The 27,530-nt window shown below is 35.6% G+C and overlaps 1 protein-coding gene across 1 annotated transcript in view; it reads right to left on the bottom strand.

The window, feature by feature from the left end:
- The window catches only part of LOC106053476 (uncharacterized), an 85,973-nt gene that overhangs the window by 45,158 nt on the left and 13,285 nt on the right, over nucleotides 1-27,530 (bottom strand). The window contains exons 5-18 of the mRNA XM_056013124.1: nucleotides 27,063-27,104; nucleotides 24,278-24,462; nucleotides 23,133-23,245; nucleotides 20,916-20,992; nucleotides 20,418-20,538; nucleotides 15,528-15,675; nucleotides 13,684-13,799; nucleotides 10,304-10,371; nucleotides 9,260-9,429; nucleotides 5,255-5,370; nucleotides 4,436-4,503; nucleotides 2,368-2,657; nucleotides 1,695-1,807; nucleotides 537-610 (exon numbers count right to left, since the gene is read on the bottom strand). Of these exons, the coding sequence (XP_055869099.1) occupies nucleotides 537-610; nucleotides 1,695-1,807; nucleotides 2,368-2,657; nucleotides 4,436-4,503; nucleotides 5,255-5,370; nucleotides 9,260-9,429; nucleotides 10,304-10,371; nucleotides 13,684-13,799; nucleotides 15,528-15,675; nucleotides 20,418-20,538; nucleotides 20,916-20,992; nucleotides 23,133-23,245; nucleotides 24,278-24,462; nucleotides 27,063-27,104 (1,701 nt within the window). The remainder of the gene's footprint in view (nucleotides 1-536; nucleotides 611-1,694; nucleotides 1,808-2,367; nucleotides 2,658-4,435; nucleotides 4,504-5,254; nucleotides 5,371-9,259; nucleotides 9,430-10,303; nucleotides 10,372-13,683; nucleotides 13,800-15,527; nucleotides 15,676-20,417; nucleotides 20,539-20,915; nucleotides 20,993-23,132; nucleotides 23,246-24,277; nucleotides 24,463-27,062; nucleotides 27,105-27,530) is intronic.

A 27,530-nucleotide genomic window follows, 5' to 3' on the forward strand; every position in this document is an offset into this window, starting at 1 on the left:
ACATTCTCCCAGATATCCGCAGCCCATTTCCACTTTTTTAGAAAATACATTTAAAAAGCGATCACCCAGATACCCCGCTCTTTCTCCCTCTTTCCAACTGGTCCAGACAAGTGATAGGATCATAGCGTATTGAAAACGTTTAAAGCATGAACTTGCGCTAAACAAAAACTATTGATAAAAAATATTTATAATCGCACAGATTTATTATTGTTAGACTAGAGTCCACCCAGCTCTAATGGGTACCTGACATTAGTTGTGGAAAAGTAAGGGCGGTTGGTCGTTGTTCTGGCCACTTGACACCCTCGGTAACAGTGGGCCAAAGAAAAAGATGACCTTTACATCATCTGCCCTATAGATCGCAAGGTCTGAAAGGGAAACTTTACTTTTTTAAATATAAGTTTTTTTTTTATAAAGTTTTTTACAATTTTTTTTTTTTTTTTAAATTTTGCTTGTTATTTGCGACACATCCCAAATCTACAGTAAATAATTCATATGCGACTTCCAGCAACTTTATTGTGGGTACAGGATGTACTTACTGAAAGGAAGTGACGTCACAGGCTCTGTAGATGTTTAGGAACGGACTATCCAGCGCCATGTACCATCTCCACAGCTACAGTGTAAGGATATAGCAGAATCAACAATACACGGATAAGCACTTGGACAAAGCATACATATAAAGGCCTAAAGCATTCCATGGTTACTAGGTCATAAAATTGTATATCTATAATATAAAGCAGAAAGTAAGGCGTATGTATGTGTGTGTGTCCTGAATAGAAATCTTGGCACAAATGTTTCTTGGATACTGACTGGAAAAGTAACATATATATAGTAGCCCTAAAACAAACTAAAGACACTCATAAACAAAAGTTGCTCAACTCTATGAAAGTATTTTTTTCATGTATTATATCATATAGCATGAGACAAGGACGAAAGGTCACGCATGAGCATAACCAAAATTCTCTCGAAGCCTAGATCTATATCTAGATCTAATTCTAAGATGATATATCTACCCTACGCAAAGATTGTTTAATACTTTAATGCATAAATATATGAAGTATGGTCCATTCAAATCATATTTTTATCAAAGCAACCTTCAAATGTGTGTTTCTAAAGCATTTTTACATACATTCATTCGCTATAGCTGCAACTTATCCCAATAGCTCTATGTAACATATCACACGCTTCTTACATAAGAATCTATAGTCAACTGATCCATTTTAACCTTTAAAAAAGTGAATTGTTAAAACATGTTTATACGGATCTTATGTATAACCTACATGCATAAAAATCAACTTTTAAAGCATGACGCCATTAAGAAGGGCCAGTAATATGCTTTCTTTGTTACTTTAGATGTAAAAAAAAAAGTTAACTACCTTTGTTTTTGCCATATAGGAGATTTGTCTTACAATTTGTGCATTACACCAAACAAAACATTATACCGATAAAAACGAAAAATGTACATTCACACCAGACTCTACCACTCAAATAAACATTTCTAGAGAGCAGGCTTGTGTCTAATTAACAATACAAATGGCATTATGTACCATGAGTGCTAAAACGATACCTTGACCAAGAAATAGTGTCTATATAATCTAAATTTAAAGCATTTAAATAAAAACAAAATCGTATGAAACAAGAAAGAGGTTTTGCTCATTCTTCCACCAAAAAAAGGAAACAAATTACTTCTCTCTTACATCATCACAAACTGCGTCCTTGTGTTCCTTAAATATCCTTGACATTGGGTTCTTATAGTCGTCCGTGTAGGTCAGATTATAGAGCTCATAATACAGGATCAGCATTACGCCGTCTGCAATTCAAAGTAAAAGTTTGTAATTAAACAAATCCTTGGCATTTTCTGAAAAAGTTCACAATGCATTCCTAATATAAATATATACTAATATACTAATAATTAAAATGAATATGTGAATAGAGGAATGACTTTATATAGATAGATAAATGACTTTACAGATGAATACGTGTGTAGAAGAATGACTTTATATAGATAAGTCAATGATTTTATAGATGAAGATATGGATAGAAGAATGAATTTATATAGTTTGATAAATGAATTTATAGGTGGAATAAATACATAAATGCTTTTATAAATGGAATCGTGGACATGTAAATGACTTTATAGATAAATACCTCGATAGATGAATGACTTTACAGGCGGATAAATAAATAAATAATTGACGTTATAGATGAATAAGTGGATGCATGATTTAATTTATTGATGAATTTGATAGATCTAAGGGTTTATAAGTGGATGGATGGATGGATGGATGGATGGATGGAGATATGCTTATGAATGATATGGTTGACAGACAGATTATACAAATCACATCTATGGATTATTTTGTCACTCACAGTCATTGGTCACTTCTGACGATGACATAGTTGGACGGATCTCACTCGGGCTACTGGTCATCGTCATAAGAGTGCTGGTCGGAAAGACAGTTATGTTGGTCGGGTAGACAGACGGCAGAAGCGGTATGTCCTCGGGCAAGACCAGCAGGTCACCCACTAAGTAGGTCAAGTACATTAAATAGTAGACAGGCCTGCCAAACCTTCGGATGACGTCAATGACAGACTCGGTCAGTCCGGCCGAAGATGTGCCGTGAAACACGAGATAGAAGTGAATTAGCACTGGCTTGTCACTGGAAGTAATTAAGACAGAAATCATTGAGGCGTCGAGATTGATTAATCAAGAGTAACACGACATAAAGAGGCCAAAAAAATGAAATGTTCTCTACATTATTGCAAAACTAAATAAGGAAATGATAAGATAAGATTAGTTTCCGTTACTAATGCAAAAAGAATACAAAAATACGTCAAAATGTTTTCCATTGTAATGAAGAATTCTTTTTACAAATCATATATCCACTCACTTTGTCTGCCTGTCTTTCTGTCTGTCTGGTAAAAAGTTTGAACACGTAATTTCTCCCTAACCCATTCTAGGATCAAGTTGAAACTTTGCACAATTATTCATTGACGTCGTCAATGGATACATTAATTTTAAAAATGAAACAATCAGTCAAGTAAGTACTGGTTTATAACCCTTCAGTAATCCCAGATTGGTTAAATATGTAGGGTTTTGTTCCCTTCAATAATTCTACACTTTATTTCTCCTACAGCCATTCCCGTATCAAGTTAAAACTTTTAACATTATTTATTGTATCTAACAAAACAGGAATCAATTTTAAAAAAGAACCACTTACTCAATTTAATTATTGGTAAACAATTAGTTTGTTTGATATTTAACAAGGGTAAATAACATTCTTGAGTGATATAATTGTATGCGTGAAGTTCTTCCTCTTAGATAAATTTGTTTATAAAGTTGTTATTTTTTTATATTTAGCTTGTGTTGATCCTTGCTTCCCTAGTCGTTTGATATGCGCTTCAGAATGAGGTCATGATAGTCCCGAGTTCAAGCCTCGTTTCCTAAAGGACGTTTGAACTAAGACGTCATCATCTTCATTTGTGATGGAACGTCCTAAACGTCTAAAAAGAAAGTAGAAAAGAAATGTTAATATTTTAATAGCATCTTATTTTAGAAGTTAGGATTTAGGACGCCTGGAGAATGAATTTCTGAAGCTCAGAATGTATGACAAGTCTTGACGCCGAGTGTTCCTCCCCGGACCTTGCTGCTAGCAATTGCAAAGCTCCTCCAGGCCCCCTAACTTGCTCAAGTTGGATGACAAGAATGGAAATTGTTTGCTCAAGTAAAAGTATGGCTTTTTTATTATTGATATCCAGTTTGAACTTGGAGTTTAGTTATTTCATTGACCTCTTCTGGTTTTGTAGAAGAGTTCTCCCAAGTCATACACAGTTTGAGATGTTATTTTTATACAATAAATATATTTTGTAAAAACGTTTGATACTGTACATACGAGTGTCGCTTTCATCGTCTGTTCTATCTGGTACATCTCCTCGCTCTAAGTACATTTAAACCTCGTTCTGATAATTAGAATACAATATCATTTTTTTTGACGTTATCAACTGTTGGACGTGCGGTGGCTGAGTGGTAAAGCACTTGGTTTCCGGTGGTCCGGGGTTCGAATTCTGGTGAAGACTGGGATTTTTAAGTGCGAGATCTTTGGACGCCTATGAGTCCACCAAGCTCTAATGGGTACCTGACATTAATTAGGAAAAGTAAAGGCGGTGGGTCGTTGTGCTGGCTACATGACACCCTCATTAACCGTGGGCCACAGAAACAGATGACCTTTACATCATCTGCCCCATGGATCGCAGGGTCTGAAAAGGGAACTTTACTTTTACATACGAGTGTACAGAAATGTTTCTGCCCGCCCACCAAATGAATATACTAAAACGACAGTGAAAGTAATAAGTAAGGTCCAAGTCTTTTGCTGGTCAAGATGGCTACAAATGAGTCGATGGCGTGTTTACGTGTCACTATTTGTTTAGGAGAACTTACGTGAAGGAGTCCACACCACAATCATAGAACCTGTCACTGTAGGCACTCTGAGCATAGAAGCGCTTCATCTGGGCAGACAAAATGGTAAACAAATAAAGGCAAAGAAGCAAAAGAAAGAGATGGGTCAATGGATTGATGGATAAATGGATGAATGGATAGCTCTATGGATGGATGCTTAATGCAGCCGCAAAGACATGTTTCAGTTGGTTTCAAGAATGTTAGTGTTGATGCAGTCTGTTTGTAGGAAATTGACATGACCCTTAGTCCGGACACAGACTACTCTATAAGTAAAAAAAACAAAAACTGAACATTGCTTAAATCAATGTTTCCCAAACTGTGTTACAAGGAACCTTAGTGTTTCGCAAGGGCTGAATAGGTGTTCCGAGAACTACTGGAATAATTAACTAGTACGCCACAAAATACGCACAAAAGTTCCGCTATATACTCAAAATGTTCAGGGCGCTCCGTTAAGGAAAAAGCTTGGGAATTATTGGTATAAAAAAATGTTCATCATAAAATAACTTCATTGTTAAGTTACATATATAAAAAATTTTATAAATAGTTATCATAATAAAGAGATTAATTTATAAAGGGTTAACATACTAAAAAGATTAATGTATAAAAACAACATAATGAAGACGCTAATTTATCAAGAACGTAATGAAGAAGTTAATTTATATAGAGTTAAAGAGGTTACTTTATAAAGAGGGAACAGAATAAAGAGGAAACATAGCCTAACATCCGAGGAGCAACTTCCTGAACAGTTTAGTTTAAGGACTACCAGAGGACACTTGGAGAAGACATTTGGAGGACACTCACATCTTGACAGAACAGATGGCTGTGATATTGAAATGCTGACGTCATCTGGTGCCCTAGATCCTGGCTGTATGTCAGATTCACGACTCGCACATTTGTTCTCAGTTCTAGACCATTGGCTGTGGGGAGAGAGGGGTGGATCAAACGATAGAATCAATAAGTCACAGAGCTAGTAAGTATGATCAAACGATAGAATCAATAAGTCACAGAGCTAGTAAGTATGATCAAACGATAGAATCAATAAGTCACAGAGCTAGTAAGTATGATCAAACGATAGAATCAATAAGTCACAGAGCTAGTAAGTATGATCAAACGATAGAATCAATAAGTTACAGAGCTAGTAAGTATGATCAAACGATAGAATCAATAAGTCACAGAGCTAGTAAGTATGATCAAAGGATAGAATCAATAAGTCACAGAGCTAGTCAGTATGATCAAAGGATAGAATCAATAAGTCACAGAGCTAGTAAGTATGATCAAACGATAGAATCAATAAGTTACAGAGCTAGTAAGTATGATCAAACGATAGAATCAATAAGTTACAGAGCTAGTAAGTATGATCAAACGATAGAATCAATAAGTCACAGAGCTAGTAAGTATGATCAAAGGATAGAATCAATAAGTCACAGAGCTAGTAATTATGATCAAACGATAGAATCAATAAGTCACAGAGCTAGTAAGTATGATCAAACGATAGAATCAATAAGTCACAGAGCTAGTCAGTATGATCAAAGGATAGAATCAATAAGTCACAGAGCTAGTAAGTATGATCAAAGGATAGAATCATTAAGTCACAGAGCTAGTAAGTATGATCTAACGATAGAATCAATAAGTCACAGAGCTAGTAAGTATGATCTAACGATAGAATCAATAAGTCACAGAGCTAGTAAGTATGATCAAAGGATAGAATCAATAAGTCACAGAGCTAGTCAGTATGATCAAAGGATAGAATCAATAAGTCACAGAGCTAGTAAGTATGATCAAACGATAGAATCAATAAGTCACAGAGCTAGTAAGTATGATCAAAGGATAGAATCAATAAGTCACAGAGCTAGTAAGTATGATCTAAGGATAGAATCAATAAGTCACAGAGCTAGTCAATAAGTCACAGAGCTAGTAAGAATGATCAAACGGTAGAATCAATAAGTCACAGAGCTAGTAAGTATGATCAAAGGATAGAATCAATAAGTCACAGAGCTAGTAAGTATGAATCAATAAGTCACAGAGCTAGTAAGTATGAATCAATAAGTCACAGAGCTAGTAAGTATGAATCAATAAGTCACAGAGCTAGTAAGTATGATCAAAGGATAGAATCAATAAGTCACAGAGCTAGTAAGTATGATCAAACGATAGAATCAATAAGTCACAGAGCTAGTCAATAAGTCACAGAGCTAGTAAGAATGATCAAACGGTAGAATCAATAAGTCACAGAGCTAGTAAGTATGATCAAACGTAGAATCAATAAATCACAGAGCTAGTCAGTATGATCGAACGATAGAATCAATAAGTCACAGAGCTAGTAAGTATGATCAAAGGATAGAATCAATAAGTCACAGAGCTAGTAAGTATGAATCAATAAGTCACAGAGCTAGTAAGTATGAATCAATAAGTCACAGAGCAAGTAAGTATGAATCAATAAGTCACAGAGCTAGTAAGTATGATCAAAGGATAGAATCAATAAGTCACAGAGCTAGTAAGTATGATCAAACGATAGAATCAATAAGTCACAGAGCTAGTCAGTATGATCAAACGATAGAATCAATAAGTCACAGAGCTAGTAAGTATGATCAAACGATAGAATCAATAAGTCACAGAGCTAGTCAGTATGATCAAACGATAGAATCAATAAGTCACAGAGCTAGTAAGTATGATCAAACGAAAGAATCAATAAGTCACAGAGCTAGTCAGTATGATCAAACGATAGAATCAATAAGTCACAGAGCTAGTAAGTATGATCAAACGATAGAATCAATAAGTCACAGAGCTAGTCAGTATGATCAAACGATAGAATCAATAAGTCACAGAGCTAGTAAGTATGATCAAACGATAGAATCAATAAGTCACAGAGCTAGTAAGTATGATCAAAGGATAGAATCAATAAGTCACAGAGCTAGTAAGTATGATCAAAGGATAGAATCAATAAGTCACAGAGCTAGTAAGTATGATCAAAGGATAGAATCAATAAGTCACAGAGCTAGTAAGTATGATCAAAGGATAGAATCAATAAGTCACAGAGCTAGTAAGTATGATCAAACGATAGAATCAATAAGTCACAGAGCTAGTAAGTATGATCAAAGGATAGAATCAATAAGTCACAGAGCTAGTAAGTATGATCAAAGGATAGAATCAATAAGTCACAGAGCTAGTAAGTATGATCAAAGGATAGAATCAATAAGTCACAGAGCTAGTAAGTATGATCTAACGATAGAATCAATAAGTCACAGAGCTAGTAAGTATGATCTAACGATAGAATCAATAAGTCACAGAGCTAGTAAGTATGATCAAAGGAAGAATCAATAAGTCACAGAGCTAGTAAGTATGATCAAAGGAAGAATCATCTTTCTTCTACTATCCTCTACTTTCTTTTCTATTTACTCTCTCTATTACTTTCTCGTTTTTTTCTATTTCCTCTTTTGTTTTCTTTGACTGTTTCTTTCTTTCTTTGACTGTTTCTTTCTTTCTTTGACTGTTTCTCTCTTTCTTTGACTGTTTCTTTCTTTCTTTGACTGTTTCTCTCTTTCTTTGACTGTTTCTCTCTTTCTTTGACTGTTTCTCTCTTTCTTTGAATGTTTCTCTCTTTCTTTGACTGTTTCTCTCTTTCTTTGACTGTTTCTCTCTTTCTTTGACTGTTTCTCTCTTTCTTTCCACTTTCAATCGTCTACCTCCCCACTTTTCAACTTTCTTTTTCACTCTCTTCCTCTTTCTTTTACTCGCTTCTTTTTTTTTTTTTTTTTTTTTTTTTTTTTTTGTTATTCTTTCTTTAACTTATTAACTTTTTTTTTCTCTTTGTCCAACTTTCTTTCTAAACATTCAGCTATTGGGGACCGTTTCTGTTGAGATCTCCCCGACAGAGCACGTGGTGTCTGGCAGCGCATGCGTCACCCAGATCGCGACGATCCATGGTGGCGACTGAGGAGGTCAGAGCAGTCAATAGTTGCGCAGTGCAGGACGGAACACTTTGCCCGGTTCCGCACTAACTTTGACTCCCGATGCCGTCACTGTGGAGAGAGCGTCGAAACATCTCATGTCTTGTACGAGTGTCCCCAGCTCCGCGAGCTAAGGGGGGACTTGCCTGTGCAGTCACTCGACTTGTATGGTAGCTATGAGGCACTACGCCGGACGGCTAAGTTTCTTGCCAGAGCACTACGGGAGGACTAGTCCTTCCTGCTCTGATTTTTCAATAGGAGAGTTCATCTCAGGTTGAGATCTCCCGCCTCCCTATCAAATACACACTAGCAATTGTATATCCCGTCAACGAATTTCTACCACCCTATTCTATAAATCCAGTTTGGCCCTGGAGGTTATGGATATTGTTGCTCTTTTTTCCAGGAAAATTAACCAGGGTTCATGAGGAACCTCACGTTCCAATGAGGAAATGGGTGAACAGGATAAAGAACCTCCATTTGGCATGATTAAGAAGAAAGAAAATCTCGCTCTTCCTCGCCGGCGTTCATGGTTAGTGGCGGAATATTGTAGGAAAAAAAGAACTTCTTTGTGGGAGCTCGGCCTCCGGCCTCAAGGTAACAAAGAGCAACTAAGCGAGCATAAAAGGGTAATTTGATCAAATGATCATCGAGTTGATGGGGTACAAAGATATAGCGGAAAAGGAAAATCACTCTTTCCTAACATATAGAAGAAACACTTGGACTCAAAGGCCTTTCACGACTTTTTTTTTACACTTTTACAATTCTACACTCTATGAATAACATAAGTAAGTGCTTGGTGAGTTGAACAGTCCTGCTGGTGGTCATTGACCTGACTTGTGTCTCACAAACCATGTGTTCTCACCTGAAACGTTCCCGAGGACCAGGTAGATAGAACCTACGAGGTAAACTTCCTTGAGGTCAAAGTAGTAGCTTGGCGCGTGTTTCCTGATGATCCATTGAACGCTCTTGTCCATATCTGGCCAGTCTCCGCCCACGTAACCAACGCTAAGAACTATCGACGGAGGTTCGCCCCTGAATGATAGGATATGACATATATTTTACATCCGCTGAAGTGAATTAAGAACAAAACCTAGATATCAAAAACATACACTTAATAGATGTTCAAGGTCATTTATAGGACATTCCTGTACACATTATGGAAAGTGGTTTAGTATTTTTAATTTTGTAAGATGTTGAATGACTGTTAAGCTGATGATCCTAAGTTTAAAACCTGATGGAATACGATTTTTTAAATTAAAATTTTCGGTTTCGAAATTATCATCAGCTTCAGGCATGGTCTAGTGAGAGCAACGTCCAGCGTTAGTATATATTTCTGCCTGTTTTGAAGTTTGGACATAAGTGTCCGTCAGGTTTCCTAAGCTGTTGACTTTGCTTCACTTAAGGGGAAAGCAATATGCATTATCCTCTACCACCTTTGTCCGACGAAACGGGTAACTTTGAAATTCTGTACGTGTTAATTTATTTTTAAAATGCTTCTTTTAACTCTTTCTCTCCTAATTGAAGATGCCAACGTTGATTTGACCCCATTAAACTAAATTCATTTTTGGATTTGTAAACTTTATTTTGTGTTATATTGGAAGAAGCATGCGTTCCCCTGTTATTCGATACCAAATATAACATTTTCTGATAACAAACAAAAAAGTTATTGAAGTTTAATCATAACAGGATAGCGAAATACAAATGAGCAAAATGAATAATTCTATCGGGAAGAAGAACATAATTATGGAGAGAAAGGGTTAATGTATGAAGAATAAATTAATAATTAACTGTAGTTTTATTAGTGAACTAACTATGATTCGGAATTCGTATGATATAGATAACAATGACCTATGAATGGCCGATGCTTACAGGCCTTTATATACTAGTGAAGGTGCTTGTAGTTTACCTGAAGGTATGAACTCTGCAGTTATGGTAACGGTGAACGTAAACACTTCTAGTGTACAGTCTCTCCAGCTGAGGAGGATAGATGAGTAGAGGATTACTTGATTATGTAGCAACATTTGAATTAAAACAATGTAGCCTCCCTTACTTGAAGAATAACCTCAAAAAGAGGCTAACAAATAGAGACAATACCTACTTTATACAGCTTACAGAGCGATGGATTTTCTCTTAATAGGCTTAGATTAGATTGCACTGAGAATTGGACCAGAGTGTTCTAAGAATTGGACCAGAGTGTTCTAAGAATTGGACCAGAGTGCATTTTGAGTGGGACCAGTGTACATTGAGAATTGTACGAGAGTGCATTGAGAGTTGGGCCAGTGTGCATTGAGAATTGTGTCAAAGTGCATTGAGAATTGGACTAGAGTGTTCTGAGTATTGTACCAGAATGCATTGAGAGTTGGGCCAGTGTCTATTGAGAATTGTGTCAAAGTGCATTGAGAATTGGACTAGAGTGTTCTGCGTATTGTACCAGAATGCATTGAGAATTGGACCAGTCTGCATTGAGAATTGTGTCAAAGTGCATTGAGAATTGGACCAGTCTGCATTGAGAATTGTACCAGACTGCATTGAGAGTTGGACCAGAGTGTAAAGAACATTGGACCAAAGTGCATTGAGACTAGAATACATAGAGAATTTGACCAGAGTGTTTCTAGAATTGGACCAGAGTGTATAGAGAATTGACCAGAGCGCATTGAGAATCGGACCAGTATATAGAGGATTGGATTAGAGTGCATTGAAAATTAGAGTAGAGTGCACTTAGAATTAGACCAGAATGTACCGAGAATTGGACCAGAGTGTGTAGAGAATGCTAAACAAACATGGAAAAGGCTCTTACAGGAGCATTAATAAAAAGAAACTTTCCAAGATTAAAACACAATTTTAAAGAACGTCTTCAATGTAAAGGTGAATATATATGACAACATTCAAAGTAACTTAAAAGTAAATAAATGTTCATGAATAAATCTTTTCAGCTCTGGCTCAATTAGGGACAAAATCAATCAATGCATTTGTTTATCTCTGACCTTATTAAATATTCAAATGATTTTATCTTTCTTTAAGGTCTAAAGTTTCAAGTAGGATCGATTAGTTTGTACTAGCTAAATGATGTTGCTCTTTGATGTTACTGTCTGACATAAATCTAATCACAAATAATTCAAGAAGGGCTGAAGCTGATTTAGAACAGTGTTTTATAGTTGACCTCTAGTCAAAGACCTGTTATGGGTGCATCACATGGAAGCAATGAATTGTGCATTAGCAAGATAGACACTGATGAACGCAAAACAAAAGAGCTCTTTTAAGATGTTGAAACAAGCAAATAGTTGACTAAGATTCTCTTTTCATGAACCGATCTCATTTGCATAACATTTAACACATAAATGATTTCGTCTTTGAATTCACGTCATACATTGAATAATCGGGCTCACTTGAACAAAACGGGATAGAGCCGGAATAACCAAAAAGAGGCATGAAAATAAAAACAGGCAAAAAAAAAAAAGATTACTTTTTAAAAAACTAAGCTTATTTAACCGCTAATTATTGCCATTTATCTTATCAAAGAAATAATTAATCACCAATAATGAATTAATTGGTTAATTTTTTACTGATCCATATCATGTCAAGTTCAATGAATAATTGCGCAAAGTTTTAACTTGATCCGAGAATGGGAAAAGGAAGAAAAAAACATGTCCTAACTTTTTACCAGACAGATAGATAGAATGGCAGACAGAGTGAGTTAATATAAATTATGTAAAAAAAATAGGCTTAAGCCCATTTAAGAGGCATAAGCCCCATTTGTGTGACTTTGTTTGCTGATAACTGTGCGGAGGTGTGTCCATTATGGTTTTAAGACTTGAAACATATTCAATAAACAGAAGTTTATGAAATAAAAATGGTAATAATAATTTGCTTATAAAACATACACATATTTAAAAAAGTGTTTTTCTATTGCCAAAATCATTGTTATTTTAACCCGTTTTTTAGTTTTCGAAACATTATTGTTTTAGCAATAAAACTTTTCTCATTTGTTTTATTCCATTTAAGCTAAAAAGATACATTTTTTTACAATGTCATAATTTGAGAACATTAAAATAGTATTTTAGCTACTGTTTAAGAGTTAAAAATTTAGATGAGTTTTTTGTAGCTTTCAGGTTACTGAGGTTCCTGACAAAAATAGAAGACTGTTTCTTACCCAGACCGGTTGAATCATTCAAGAATCTAGAAAATATCTCATTACGATTATAGTCTATAACTCACTATAAACTATAAAAAATTCAAACAAAGCATAAAGGTTTATTAGAAGAAATTTCTATAAATCAAATAAGAACATAAAACTAAAATGTTATTTAACCTTGGTTAAGCCAATAATAGAATATGCATCCTCTGTTTCGGACCCTTCAACTCAAGAAAACATTAAGAAACTGGAACAGACACAAAATAGAGCAGTGAGATTCATAACAAACGAATATTCACATTTGACTAGAGTAACACCTTTAGTAAAATCACTAAATTTAGAAAGCCTTCAGGACAGAAGACGTAAAAGTAAAGTAGCAACTATACATAAAACACTGAACCATTATCTTCAAATACAAAAACAAAATTTAATAAAGTATCTAGAAAGGCACAAAGATAAAGGCACATTCCTCGTTCCATATGCTAGGACAAATTTGTACAAATGCTCCTTCTTCCATAGCGCAATTAGAGCATGGAATGGGTTTCCTGAGCTAGCCAGGAAAACCAGTGACTTGGCGGAGTTTAGGTCATTGGTTAATATGCATGACTAAATGCATGACACGTAGGACGTAATCATCTATTTTTTTGAGGTAAAGTCTGTATCATATAAATTAAGAAAGACAGGTTTAGAACACCCATTTGATGCTACAGTATCCATTTGAAATAATGTCTTTAGATGTAATTCAAAACTCACTTCAAAGAGAGAAATCTTTGTTTTTTTAATGGTGTCTACTTGTCAATTGTTAATGTCCCCTTTCGTGTTCCTGTTTTTGTTCCATGAAGAAAGGTCAAGTCTTGAGTCTGTCTTTCTGTCTGTCTCGTACAAGTTATTTTTCCCACACCCGCTTTTGGATCAAGTTGAAACAATTATTTATTGTACCTAACGTAACGCGAATCAATAAAAAAAAATTAACCAATCAGTCAATTAATTATTAGTAATTAATTATTGTCTATATCCAATAACGGAAATAACTTCCACATTATTCAGGTATAAGTTGTAAATGCGGAGTGCTTCCCCTAAGATAAGCTTTGTTTTGTTAAAGAAAAATGAATATATTTTCTAAAATATTATTGTACGTCACGTGATATACTTACATCTTTACAAAACTCTGACGTCATCTTCACGAACTCAGCCGACTGTGGGTCACGTAGTCCTGGGGTCAAGGTCAAGTTGAAGGTTTCAAAAGTGGTGTAGATGTAGATGAGGTCAGCTGGAGAGATACACGTGCAGGGCTTATAAACTTGAACATTAGTCAATGGTGGAGGGGGGGGGAGTATGGGGTGTTGTCTTTCTAGAAGGTACAGGCTCTACTGACCACTCTCTTTAGTCGAATAAGAATATGTTTAATGTAGAATCTAAATATTGATTGAACATGGAGTTAGGCGATACAGTGAAGGAACAGACAGAGGAACATACAGAAAGAGAGGGAACAAAGATAGAGGCAGGGAACAAAGATATTAAGAGGGAACAAGACAGGGAGCCCTAGGGAACAGACAGAGGAAACATACAGAAAGAGAGGGAACAAAGATAGAGGCAGGGAACAAAGATATTAAGAGGGAACAAGACAGGGAGCCCTAGAGAACAGACAGAGGAAACATACAGAAAGAGAGGGAACAAAGATAGAGGCAGGGAACAGAGATAGAGACAGGGAACAGAGATAGACAGATTGTATGTTATTTCCACCCGTTTCATAACAAGACGACAATGTCATTCAAATTTCATAGAACTTTTACAAGAATATTAGTACTAGAAATACAGTTCTGGCTAAATGTCAGATCAATTTTTTAGCAATCTTCTTCTACTTTAACAAGTCCCTTATACAATTTTCTTCTAATTTTAACAAATCCCTTATACAATTTTCTTCTAATTTTAACAAGTCCCTTATACAATTTTCTTCTAATTTTAACAAATCCCTTATACAATTTTCTTCTAATTTTAACAAGTCCCTTATACAATTTTCTTCTAATTTTAACAAGTCCCTTGTACAATCTATTTGTACTTTAACAAGTCCCTTATACAATTTTCTTCTAATTTTAACAAGTCCCTTGTACAATATATTTCTACTTTAACAAGTCCCTTGTACAATCTATTTCTACTTTAACAAGTCCCTTGTACAATCTATTTCTACTTTAACAAGTCCCTTGTACAATCTATTTCTACTTTAACAAGTCCCTTGTACAATCTATTTCTACTTTAACAAGTCCCTTGTACAATCTATTTCTACTTTAACAAGTCCCTTGTACAATCTATTTCTACTTTAACAAGTCCCTTGTACAATCTATTTCTACTTTAACAAGTCCCTTGTACAATCTATTTCTATTTTAACAAGTCCCTTGTACAATCTATTTCTACTTTAACAAGTCCCTTGTACAATCTTTCTGTTATTTTAACTTTTCCCTTGTTTTTACTATTCTCGTGCATGTGTATAGACTCCTATATAATGTACCTTATGGCTCCTCCCAAGTTATAAGAATTGTAAAACTATACATAAAGATATTGTGAAGAGAAACTAATTATACATCAAATAAGTGCAAAATATATAGTTGAGAGATTTTAATTTGATAATTTGACTCTCTAATGATCTATTTTAAGACTGAAGGATGACAATACATGATTTAGAAAAAAGATCTTTTGTTGAAACTGTTTTGTATATGAAAAAGTAAAACTCAATGTAGTTTGTTTCAATGTTTATCTCCAGGCTTAAAACCTAGATCGCGATTTCTATCAAACAAAAAGTTGTTGTTTTTTTTTAAATACTATAAAATATCTCTGCCATTCTCAAACCCCTATCTTTCTCTCTCTCGCTTTCCTTCTTTATCTCTGCCACTATCAACCTCTCTATCTCTCAGTTATTCTCTCTGCATTTCTCTCCCCTTTCCCTTCTCCTCTCACTGTCTCCTCTCTCTTTTCTTTTTTTTTTCTTCAAGTTTGAACTTACGTAATTCCGTAGTTTTTCTTGTTGATGTTGAAGAGGATGTTGCTGCTGTTGTCGTGGCTGCTGTTGTTGGCTGTGTTACATTAGAGGGCTTCAAGACAACGTAGATGTTGTACGGGGTGATAATCAGGTCACCAATCATCTTGACAGGCTGTGACAGAGACATACATTAGGAGGATGAAAGTAAGTCACAAAACAAAAAATTTGAGCAATGGCGACTTTCCTTACAAAGGAGACTAAAAATGACGAACAAATGGACACATCACTTTCTATTACTGTCAATTGAATTTGGATTTCGATGATAACCCTGAGATCAGACGGTTTTTAACAGTTTTAAAAATGGTTAGAGAGTTAATAAGATCAGACTAAAAATAACGAACAAATGGACACCACTTTCTATTACTGTCAATTGAATTTGGATTTCGAGGATAACCCTGAGATCAGACGGTTTTTAACAGTTTTAAAAATGGTTAGAGAGTTAATAAGATCATTTGTTGCTCTGGATCTCTGAGGGCAAGAATCCCGACAAATGAAACTTACCACATCTCAAACAAAATTACAAAGAGAGTTTGTGTTATCACACAAACTCAGAGGCGATCCTCATCAAATTTACCAATGTTTTGATCTTTAAAAAAAAATTGGCGTTATTATTCCTTGTACAATCTTCCTGCAATTTTAACATTTTCCTTGCACAATCCTCATGCAATTTTAACATGTTCCTTGTACTAGAAAACCAACAAAGGACAAAAATTCAGTTTTGTAGATTTAAAAAAAAAAGTTTGATAGCGTCCATCGGAATCACTCTAGAAAATAGCAAGACAATAAGGCATCTCGCAACCATTTGTCCAGATTTAGCGACATGTCTAAAGCCAATCAAGCTGTTGTGTCACAACAGACGCTGGAATTCTTCAACATCGAGACGGACGTAAGATTAGTATGTATCTTATCTTCATTTCTCTCTTTTTATTTTGTAGCCATCGACGATGTCATTAAAAAACATTCAACAAGCTGCATTCGGGTTTCTAAAGCATAAACCAAACCGAGTTGGATTTTGCAGACGATATAGTATTACTTTGAAATACACTTAAATGTATACACAAGATGACGCCCTCAAAGTTATGCATATAGGGTGCAGGTTCCCCAGTACCCCCATCAAGATTGGTCCTACAGATACTAAACAAATAGAAAAGTTCACCTATTGAGACATTGTTATCTCAAGCGATGGAGATGTATATATTGGTGGAAAGCAGAAGTCGTCTTTCAAAAAGTACGGCCTATCTCAAACAAAACAATTAGCCTGGAGATTAAAATCCACCTACTCAATCCAATCATTGTCCCAACGGCCAACTACGCTTCGAGATGTGGAAGGTTGAAAAGAGGCTGAGCTCTGATGGCTGAGAAGGATCCCACAAATCCTACCGATATAATGCTACCAATAGAGAAATCTTTTCGCACACAGTCATTAGCAGTCTAAGGAAAGTGGCGACTGAACGTCAATTGAGATTTGTGAGACATATCATTAGACAAGACGAAACACATTTACTAAGGTCAGGCTTAACATGAAAGCCGAAAAGAGAAAATAAAAAAACATGGCCGCCCACGTCTAACCTGGCGTCACACCTTTGTAGAAGTCCTGAATTTCGTGGGCACCTGCTGAGAAGTGGCTTTGAAAGTCGCCTTAGACTATAAAGAGAGCTTACATCCCTATGCGTCGAACGGCGTGCGAGGGGCTTACATTTATGTGTTTCTCAACATATTACAATAACAAATGTTACGTTTGTCACTCAACTGGTCAGATGTTTGGGGAGTGACTTAAATTCTCTCAGAGTGGTCCAGGGCAAAGCACCGGGTGCCAAGCGATTTTCTACACTTCTGAGCTTCAGAAACTATTTATTGTACAAAGCATAACAAAGTTAATAGAATGAAATTAAGAAGGTCTGGGATATGCTGATACTAAATCGTGAGAGACACTCCAGGCAGTAATTTAAAAAAAGACATTTTGAAAAAGTTTATTTTTCATACTTGGGTTTCACCCCCTGGTGGGTGTCACCCGGTGCGGTCCTCACCTCCCGCACCCCCTAGTGACGCCACTGCAACAAACCACTGTGGACGAACTATATGGACGGCCCCATATTATACCAAAGAGAATTGTATGTGGCTCTCCATGAAATAAGTATGCCTACCCCTGTTTCAGGTGACAGACAATCATAGTTGAAAGAAAGTATTCTTAATTTACGTCACCTTCTCTAAACCTATAAAAACAATGTTACATTGTGGTCAAAATCACAAGTTTCTTATTTACACAATGGGCATTTAAGTTCTGTAGTTGGTAACAAATAAGTAACCTAATTAAAATTTAGGATTTACACGATATATCAACAAAGTGATCTCTATGTCAGTGGTCTTAAACGGGGGCGGGCGTTTTCATGAAATTGGTGGGCACTGGGAGCCAAAAGCCCGGTTGGGGTAGCTGGACACAACGGGGGCGCTGGGCATAAATGGGTGACGTTGAGATGAAAGAAGAAACTGGAAGTGCACTGAAACAAAACAATTCTTCAAAATTAACGCTGGCAAACTAATTATAGTTAGCTTGTTTCTAATTTAAGAACAGAAACAACGTTAGAAATTCGGGAATCCCATTTTTCTATGTTTAAATTCTTACATTGTTGCTTTGATCGGAGGGACTCTATTGTCTTTAGTTCTTGCGCGCGTAAACATTTATGATTTGATAAACAAACTAGGTAGTAACGCATTTTAGATTATACCTTATTGTATCTACATATGCAGTATATTTATTTTTTTAATTTTAAACAAAAAAAAACGCTAACGCAAACATTCAAATATAATAATTTAACCATTTTTAAGCAACGAAAACATTGAGAAAATCAATTGTGAGAAAATTGCCTAATTGGTACTACTATATGCCTACCAAATTTTCTTGAATGGCCAACAGGGGAAGAAGAAGTTTCTAAAACTAAAAGTATTATAATGTTCTATTTTGAATGACAACATTCTCAAAGGCGGGAAGCGTGGTCGAGAGGCTGACCGCGCTTGAACTTGGCTTGGCTACCTATGAAGGGGGCTCGAGGTTCGACACACGACTCGGCCAGAGTTGTGTTTACTGAGCGCCCAAAGACAGCACGGAAAAACCTTCTCCTAGATACCCCCTCCCCCAACTTGGATTGGACCAAAGCGCTATAAGCATGAAAGTAGCGCTATATAAAAGCAATAATTTAAATGAGGTAATGAAACCTAGTCGGCTTCACGAGCTTATAGCAATATCCAAAATTAATTTAAGAATATTCATGAACAATTAAAAACCATTTTAGTGACCTATTAGAAAATTGCATAGCTTTTGAAATGATGAGCAGCATGTCAAACTTATATTGTAATCTCAGGTTCGCCGGATTTCGAATGGGAGTTGTATTGCTTGTTTTCTTAAGCTCTTTTATACAATTTTGGAATTTAGTTTTAAAACATGAAGATTCATTGGTTGGGGATGACTTAAAGAAGGCTAAAAAAATAAAAAAAATGTTTGTAAAATGTTTTACATGTTTCGGATGTTCCTTCAGAGTTGAAGATAGTTTACTTCCTAGTCCAAACCTCCCGCAGGACGACAGGGGATGGGAGCAGGCAGGGTTTGAACCAGGGACCATCGATAAGTCCGAACGACTGTCCAGCGCGTAAACCGTAAGGCTTCTAACGCAAATGGATGAAACCAACCCCCGACTGCAAGGAAAGAAATCGACTTTCATTGATTAAATCATTTTCTATTTGATTGAGACCATTCAATCTATTTTAAAGGGTTTTACAATGTCGCATAACTTTTTTTTTGTTTACATATGAATCAGTGCCTAAGAACATCGATGTCTAGGCAATTCACCTAACAATGCTCTAGAAAGAAATGACGATTCGCATCTAGGATGTAATAAATTGACTTATTTAAACATAAATGACAATTTTTAAACCCCTGTTACTGATGGTCCAATTAAATTGCAGGAAAAAAATAGATTTACAAAAGTATGTCTTCAGTAAAAGAATGTTTACATAGAAGGCATAACAGAGATGTGGCTGCACTCAGATGTTCCTGAAATATTCCAAAACTGTGGTCGAAAAAATAAACTATTTTTAGCTTTTCCATCAAGATACATAGTTAAGCTGGATTTAGTGCTAACAAATTTAATGAATAAGCAAAAAAAAAAATAGATTGAATGTAGTCACTTGATGAGACTTTCGCCTTACTTTGGCTAATTTAAAGCCAGACATTTCTAATATTGTCAGACTGCAGGGGGCACAAGGTTCCCATTAGCTTAATTTCATTTTTTAACAAATTCGGCAATAGTAATATTTTTTTTTTAAATTTACAATAAAACCTACAAATAGAAGGCCTACTAGGCCCTAATATTTAATAACTTACAAAAGGGTTTAAAAGAAAATCAACACAATAAGATTAATTTCTACATGTAATCACTGCAAGTAATTTAGCATAATTTTTCTATAATAGTTATAAAATTGAAGATCTGTTACGGACTGAGTTAATAAATAAAATTATATTCAAATTTGCATTTTCAATCTTCTTTATTAGTATTTTTCTTAGAGGGGGGACGCTGGCGGATTTTTTCTAAAGATAAAAAAAAAAAAATACGAAAAGGGATCGCTGGACCATAAATGGTTGACGACCACTGCCCTATGTTTGTGGATCTTCACAAGGAAGAGAAAGTAGAAGGAAGAAATGTGGGGAAATAACTTCTGAAGATTTAGTAGAGAATTTGAAATAAATTTACAAAATTAGCAAGGTCAAGGGCGCCATTTTGAAATGTAATACAAATTAGCTTTTGCTTCATGGAAAGAGCCTAAAAATGTAATCTTAGAGAGTTTAAATCTAGGCTTCACCTGTCCATGGTATGTCACATTTCTAGCAGACGATATTAAATAATAAGGTAAAGCTTTCTGAACGTGTCTCCAGTCCTTGCCAGTGAAGTGAATGTTGAAGTTGACGCGGTCAGGGTGAGTACTGCAAAGTAATATATATATATAATTTCATGAACATAGTGCATCTATCGAGGCCTATCTATCTATTTATCTATCCATTTATCGATCTATCTATCTATCTATCTATCTATCTTTCTATCTATCTTTCTATCTATCTCTATTTATCTATCTATCTATCTATCTATCTATCTATCTATCTATCTATCTATCTATCTATCTATCTATCTATCTATATATCTATCTATCTATTTATCTATATATCTATCTTATCTATCTATCTTTCTATCTATCTATTTATCTATCAATCTATCTATCTATCTATCTATCTCACTCTGTCTTGTCTTATATATAATTAAGGTAATCATCTTGCCAGCAGACATCTATATTTGGTAAGCTTACCTGAATCCCAGGACAGAGCATTTATAGACTCTGTTATAAAATGGACTGAGCGTGATGTCACTCAAGATTTTCATTACCTTTTTGAAAAACAAAATAGATATATTGTGGCCAGCCCTTGCCTGCAAGTCATACTCATGAATTGCAAAGATACAAAATCACAAAATCACATTTAATTGACATGCAAGGTTGTTATTCGGAGTGTTGACATGGTATTTACACAATGACAACAATGATGAAACTAACTTTTAATCTTATTTTAGAAATGGTTTATATGTGTTTGCATATGACACATACATTTATTTATGGCATGCTTTTGGAAAATAATGATCGTTGTTACCTCTGGGTAAGAATTGATTTTGAACGCATTTTCAATAACTAAGAAGACCAGAGTGAGGCTACAGTTCTATAATTTATATGGCTAGGAAGGTAAAGTAAGGCTTACCACAGTCGTTCTTGTAAAATCTTGATTTTAAAAATGGTAAGCTAGTAAATGTATAAACTATAAACATAAAGTAATTTCCTTTTTTTTAACATAAAAGAGTCATTGCAAATATTAAAGGTAGAGTTATCTTCCACTGGATAAAATCAACGATCTATAAGACACAACATAATTGTTGACATTTATGGGTTGGGGGGGTGTAAATTAAAAATCCATCTTACAACCAAAAACAAAGGCTTTGTCCTCCTGGGATCTATATAAATTCTCTTATAATCGTCTCCTGTGTTCGGCAAGGTCTTATCTTGCGTTCTTTTCTTTGGTTCTTTTCTTTGGGTCTTTTCTTTGGGTCTTTTCTTGGGTTCTTTGGGTCTTTTCTTTGGGTCTTTTCTTTTGGGTCTTTTCTTGGGTTCTTTGGGTCTTTTCTTTGGGTCTTTTCTTGGGTTCTTTTCTTTTGAGTCTTTTCTTTGAGTTCTTTACGTTGGATCTTTTCTTTGGGTCTTTTCTTTGGGTTCTTTGCGTTGGATCTTTTCTTTGGGTCTTTTCTTTGGGTTCTTTGCGTTGGATCTTTTCTTTGGGTCTTTTCTTTGGGTTCTTTTCTTTGGGTCTTTTGTTTGGGTCTTTTCTTTGGGTTCTTTGCGTTGGATCTTTTCTTTGGGTCTTTTCTTTGGGTTCATTTCTTTGGGTCTTTTCTTTGGGTCTTTTCTTTGGGTTCTTTTCTTTGGGTCTTTTCTTTGGGTCTTTTCTTTGGGTTCTTTGCGTTGGATCTTTTCTTTGGGTCTTTCAGAAGTCATTGGCTGCCAGTTTTGACCTCTTCTGTTAAATGTATCCCTTGGTTTATTTTGTATATGAAGTAGATATAATAGACATCTGTTGCCTACTGTAGACAATGTCCCACCATCCTTGATCTATGAACATGATCTTTAAGCAACAAAAATTGTGGTTAAAATTTCAGGCTATTTAAACGACGTGCTGTTTATGTAATTCATCAACAATAAAATTGATAGATCTAATGACTCTATTAAAAAAAAGGTTAACTATTTAACTTAAACCCGGTTTTGAATTAGTTCTAGAGCAGTGATGCCCAACCTAATTCGACCTGCGGGCCATTTTAATTTCCGACACTCGTGTAGGAACGAAAACGTAGGCCTACAAAAACGATAGACTTGAAACCCGTAGATCCTGTGCTTCATTAATTAATGGGATATTTGAAATGTATATTTTTTCCCCGCCTCAGAAGATAGCTTCATTTCTCTACTTAAAAAACATTGGGCTTCATCTCTGTACTTAGAATATGTGCTAGTTTTACAAGCGAGTCATTTTCCTGTCTCTTTTTGGTAAAATACTCCCATCAATCCTCCAATTTCTAGGCTTAGTTTAGCAACCTTTTATTTGCGGCTCAAACCAAGAATTCCGTCATATTTGTTTCATAATGTCGTTTATATGTTGTTGTTTTATTTTAAATAGCCACACTTTCTCTATGAAACAAATATGTTGGCCTATTATCATGTTGCACAAAAAAAGTAAAGAACCGTGTCACTTTTCTTGGTTGAAAACGTACATTCTACACTCAGATACCTATTTCATAAACGCACAAATGCTAAATGTCATGGTACCAATCAATCAGGAGAAAATTTGAGGGCTCTAAGCCCCTAACGTAAGTACAGATACATTTTTGCACCTTCTAATTCTTTTTTTTTTTGGGGGGGGGGATGGGGATTTTCTATACTTTGTGCCGCGGGCCGTACTTTGGGCATCACTGTTCTAGAGAGTATGCTTACGTCTAAACAAAATGGATCGGCCAAAGTTTGAAACTGCTTTGAACTGGTATCTTCTAGTTGCTTGGAGTAGTTCAAGTTAAACACAGGCAATCTCATTTCCACGTCAATGCCATCTGTAAGACAAGCGAGAGGTCTCCTCATTAAACGTTTAGAGAATTAACATTGGAAGTTAATGAGATTCGAGGTGTTCATTAGGTCTCTGATTTAATAAAGTTAATGATTAGCGGTGTTTTGTGAAATAAACTTATGGCTTCGTATTCTGTTTATGTTGTCAGATTAATTAAGTCATGCAGTTCTAGAAGAGGAAAGAGGAAACAAAGAAAAAAAAAAGGGGGGGGGGAGGGAACAGAAATGAAAACAAGGTCAAGGTAACATTAAATTTCGAACTCGTTTTCTTTGTTTATTGTAAGTTGACATGTTTACAGATTTATTCAAATTTAGATGGACTTGTAGCTCAATGCTTTGTACAGAATGATGTTCTATGGAGTTAGGTACGGGAGGAATTTAAAGGTTCCTTTAAATTAAAAAACAACAACACAAAGCTTATCTAAGGGGAATAACTCCATACGTAGAAGTTATTTCCCTTTTTCGATATCAAACAAAACCAATTAATTACCAATAATCAATTGAGTAAGTGGTTAATTTTTTAATTGATTCATGATTTTCCATGTGCAATAAATAATTGTTTAAAGTTTCAATTTGATGCTGGAACGGGTGTAGGAGAAATAAAGTGTACAATTATTGAAGGGAACAAAACCCTACATATTTAAACATATCTAGGAATTATTGAAGGCTAGAATACTACAGATTTAGAAACTGACTACAGTAAATCCTTGTGTAGAGCAATGGTGATCAAACTACGGCTGGCTGGCCTTATCCGGCCGTTGGCGTTGGGCCATGTAGCCTCTCAAAAATTGCAGCCAATGAAGACCAAAAAACTGGGCTTTACTTTTTGAGATGATGTTTGGTCCATGAGCAGCATGGCGGAAAAAGATCGGCCACCGCTGATATAGAGACATTTAGTTAAGACTAGTTTATGGGTTTGTTTTGTTTTTTTTTTTGGACAAATTCTGTGTTTAACTTAACAATAATTGTGACTGAAAAGTGTGGGTACCTAAGATGGATGTGCCGTTGAATGAGCTTACCATAAGCGTACTTCCCGTTAACTCTGATGTCCACCAGAAAGTCCTTGATGACCACATAGGTGAGAGAGTCTATGTAATGTTTGGTGGCCCCAACGTCAATGGTGTTATACACTGACAGAGCCAGTTTCTCCTCCTGATGGCTGTCATTAAAACGAAGCTTAAGGTTGACCAGGAGCGTACCGTCGCTAGGATGAATAAATAGTATTTGAAACATAGATCAATGTTTTGTAGTACAAATAGATGTATTCAACCCCCCCCCCCCTCACGCGCACAGCAAGACAGCATTTTCATAAAGAATTGACTCATTTTACATGTGTAAAAAAATCGATAAAAATTGGAAATCAGCTTACTGTATTGATTCAACAAAATGAATTTCTTTATGGAAAAGTGGAGGTCTTAACTTTGATGATTGTGATTGATAAAGATAGCATTGTGATTGAAACTTTATACTGGAATAACTGATAAATGAACAAGACATTGAAATGTCTTGCTAGGAGAAGGTAAAGAAAATATGGTGATAAGCTCTTTGGACCAGGCAGCGACCCCGCTAACATCTGACTTGACCATCTAGGTCCCCACAACATAATCGTATAAGTCAGTACATTATTGGATCTGTATCTTGACCCAGGGTCAAGTGATTAGGCAACCAAAGTTTCACTTTCAGAGGTTGCCATCTATAGGGCAGATGATGTTAAGGTCCTCTGTTTCTTTGGCCAACGGTTAACGAGCAAGTTGGTCATCTGGCCAGTGCAACGACCAACCGCCTTTACTTTCCCCAACAAAAGTCAGGTACCCATTAGAGTTAGGTGGACTCAGGGGCGCCCTAAGAATCCCGAAATTCAAAATCCCAGTCTTCACCGAGATTCGAACCCAGGATCCCAGGCTGTGAAGCCAAGCGCTTAACCACTCAGCCACCGCGCCCAAAGGCGACCCGACAAAAAACCCATATTCCACATTCGCTGTTAGAAAGAAATAATTAACAGAGCCAGCAAATATTAGAGCCCGAGATTTCTCCTAAAGACAAAAAACTGGTACATAAATTGAAGGCCGAGGCTACTTCTAAAGACTGGATGGTCAGGTAAGGTGACAAGAGCGAATCAGCGGTCGGTGTTTCGGTCTTCATCGGAGCGTAATCTAAGTTTCATCATATTTTGTTCTCTTCTCTACGCACAGTACTATTGCACCCTGGTACTGCTATTGTATGGTATTTGTTATGTTTATATATGACTGAGAATACTCGTAACCGCAAAGAATTTTTTAACCAAGCCAATTAATATTACTTCTGCTGGCCAATTAGGATGACCTATCCTATTAGATGGCCTATTAAATGACTTGTGTGGTAGCCTATTAGATTGACATATCTGCTAGGGCAGCTAGCCTATAAGAAGGATATGTTAATTATGCCAGAGTATTAGATTGACATCTGCTAGTCAGAATGGCGTCTGCTAGTCAGAATGGCGTCTGCTAGACAGAATGACGTCTGCTAGTCAGAATGCAAGGGAATGAAAGGTAACTAAATAAAAGTCGTTTGTGTTTATAATATTTCATTTAATGAACAGACAAACCTTTTCTTATCAGAGTTATTAAAGTTTCTTGAGACGTGAGACTAATTTATTCAGTTACATTCACACTATTGTCAAGTTGACCTCAGTGGAGTGCAATCAACAATGCGACAGTCTAAATAGTCTATGATTAAAGTTCTTCCATTGAATACGAAGACAAGAATGGAGGAAGATGTGTTGACTTTAGAAATGAAATGACTTACTTTGACCAAACCAGAAATGAAATGACTTACTTTGACCAAACCAGAAATGAAATGACTTACTTTGACCAAACCAGAAATGAAATGACTTACTTTGACCAAACCAGAAATGAAATGACTTACTTTGACCAAACCAGAAATGAAATGACTTACTTTGACCAAACCAGAAATGAAATGACTTACTTTGACCAAACCAGAAATGAAATGACTTACTTTGACCAAACCAGAAATGAAATGACTTACTTTGACCAAACCAGAAATGAAATGACTTACTTTGACCAAACCAGAAATGAAATGACTTACTTTGACCAAACCAGAAATGAAATGACTTACTTTGACCAAACCAGAAATGAAATGACTTACTTTGACCAAACCAGAAATGAAATGACTTACTTTGACCAAACCAGAAATGAAATGACTTACTTTGACCAAACCAGAAATGAAATGACTTACTTTGACCAAACCAGAAATGAAATGACTTACTTTGACCAAACCAGAAATGAAATGACTTACTTTGACCAAACCAGAAATGAAATGACTTACTTTGACCAAACCAGAAATGAAATGACTTACTTTGACCAAACCAGAAATGAAATGACTTACTTTGACCAAACCAGAAATGAAATGACTTACTTTGACCAAACCAGAAATGAAATGACTTACTTTGACCAAACCAGAAATGAAATGACTTACTTTGACCAAACCAGAAATAAAATGACTTACTTTGACCAAACCAGAAATGAAATGACTTACTTTGACCAAACCAGAAATGAAATGACTTACTTTGACCAAACCAGAAATGAAATGACTTACTTTGACCAAACCAGAAATGAAATGACTTACTTTGACCAAACCAGAAATGAAATGACTTACTTTGACCAAACCAGAAATGAAATGACTTACTTTGACCAAACCAGAAATGAAATGACTTACTTTGACCAAACCAGAAATGAAATGACTTACTTTGACCAAACCAGAAATGAAATGACTTACTTTGACCAAACCAGAAATGAAATAACTTACTTTGACCAAACACATTGACATCCTGGTTCTTTTCCCACATTGCTGAGGACATTAGAAATAGAAAATATTGATAAGTCTTCTGAAGGTATTTCATATGTTTGTTTTTTGAGAGAAGTATCTCTAATCCCTTTCTTGTTAGTGTTCAATCATAAAATAAGAACCATTGTTTATGCAAGATTACAGAAGTTTAGATGGTATGAAGACCGAGCTAGACCTACTTTGTATGCCGCATTTGACGCAGATGAATCTGTTATCTGCTTGCACTCTATTATAGTTTGTGTTTTATCGTCTTCACATTTCTCGAGAAAAAGCGAATGTAATTCTAAAATCTTCAGCGGTAGATTTAGTCATTTGATATTTGTTACAAACAAGCTTATTCTTTCTAGTCTTGGTTCAAATCTGAAGCATCAAATCAATACGATACAGTGACTGATTTGGGACAGCAAACAAGAATAGCTGAGACCATGG

This window comes from Biomphalaria glabrata, chromosome 15 (assembly GCF_947242115.1).
Source record: "Biomphalaria glabrata chromosome 15, xgBioGlab47.1, whole genome shotgun sequence".
Taxonomy (NCBI): Eukaryota; Metazoa; Mollusca; class Gastropoda; family Planorbidae; genus Biomphalaria; species Biomphalaria glabrata.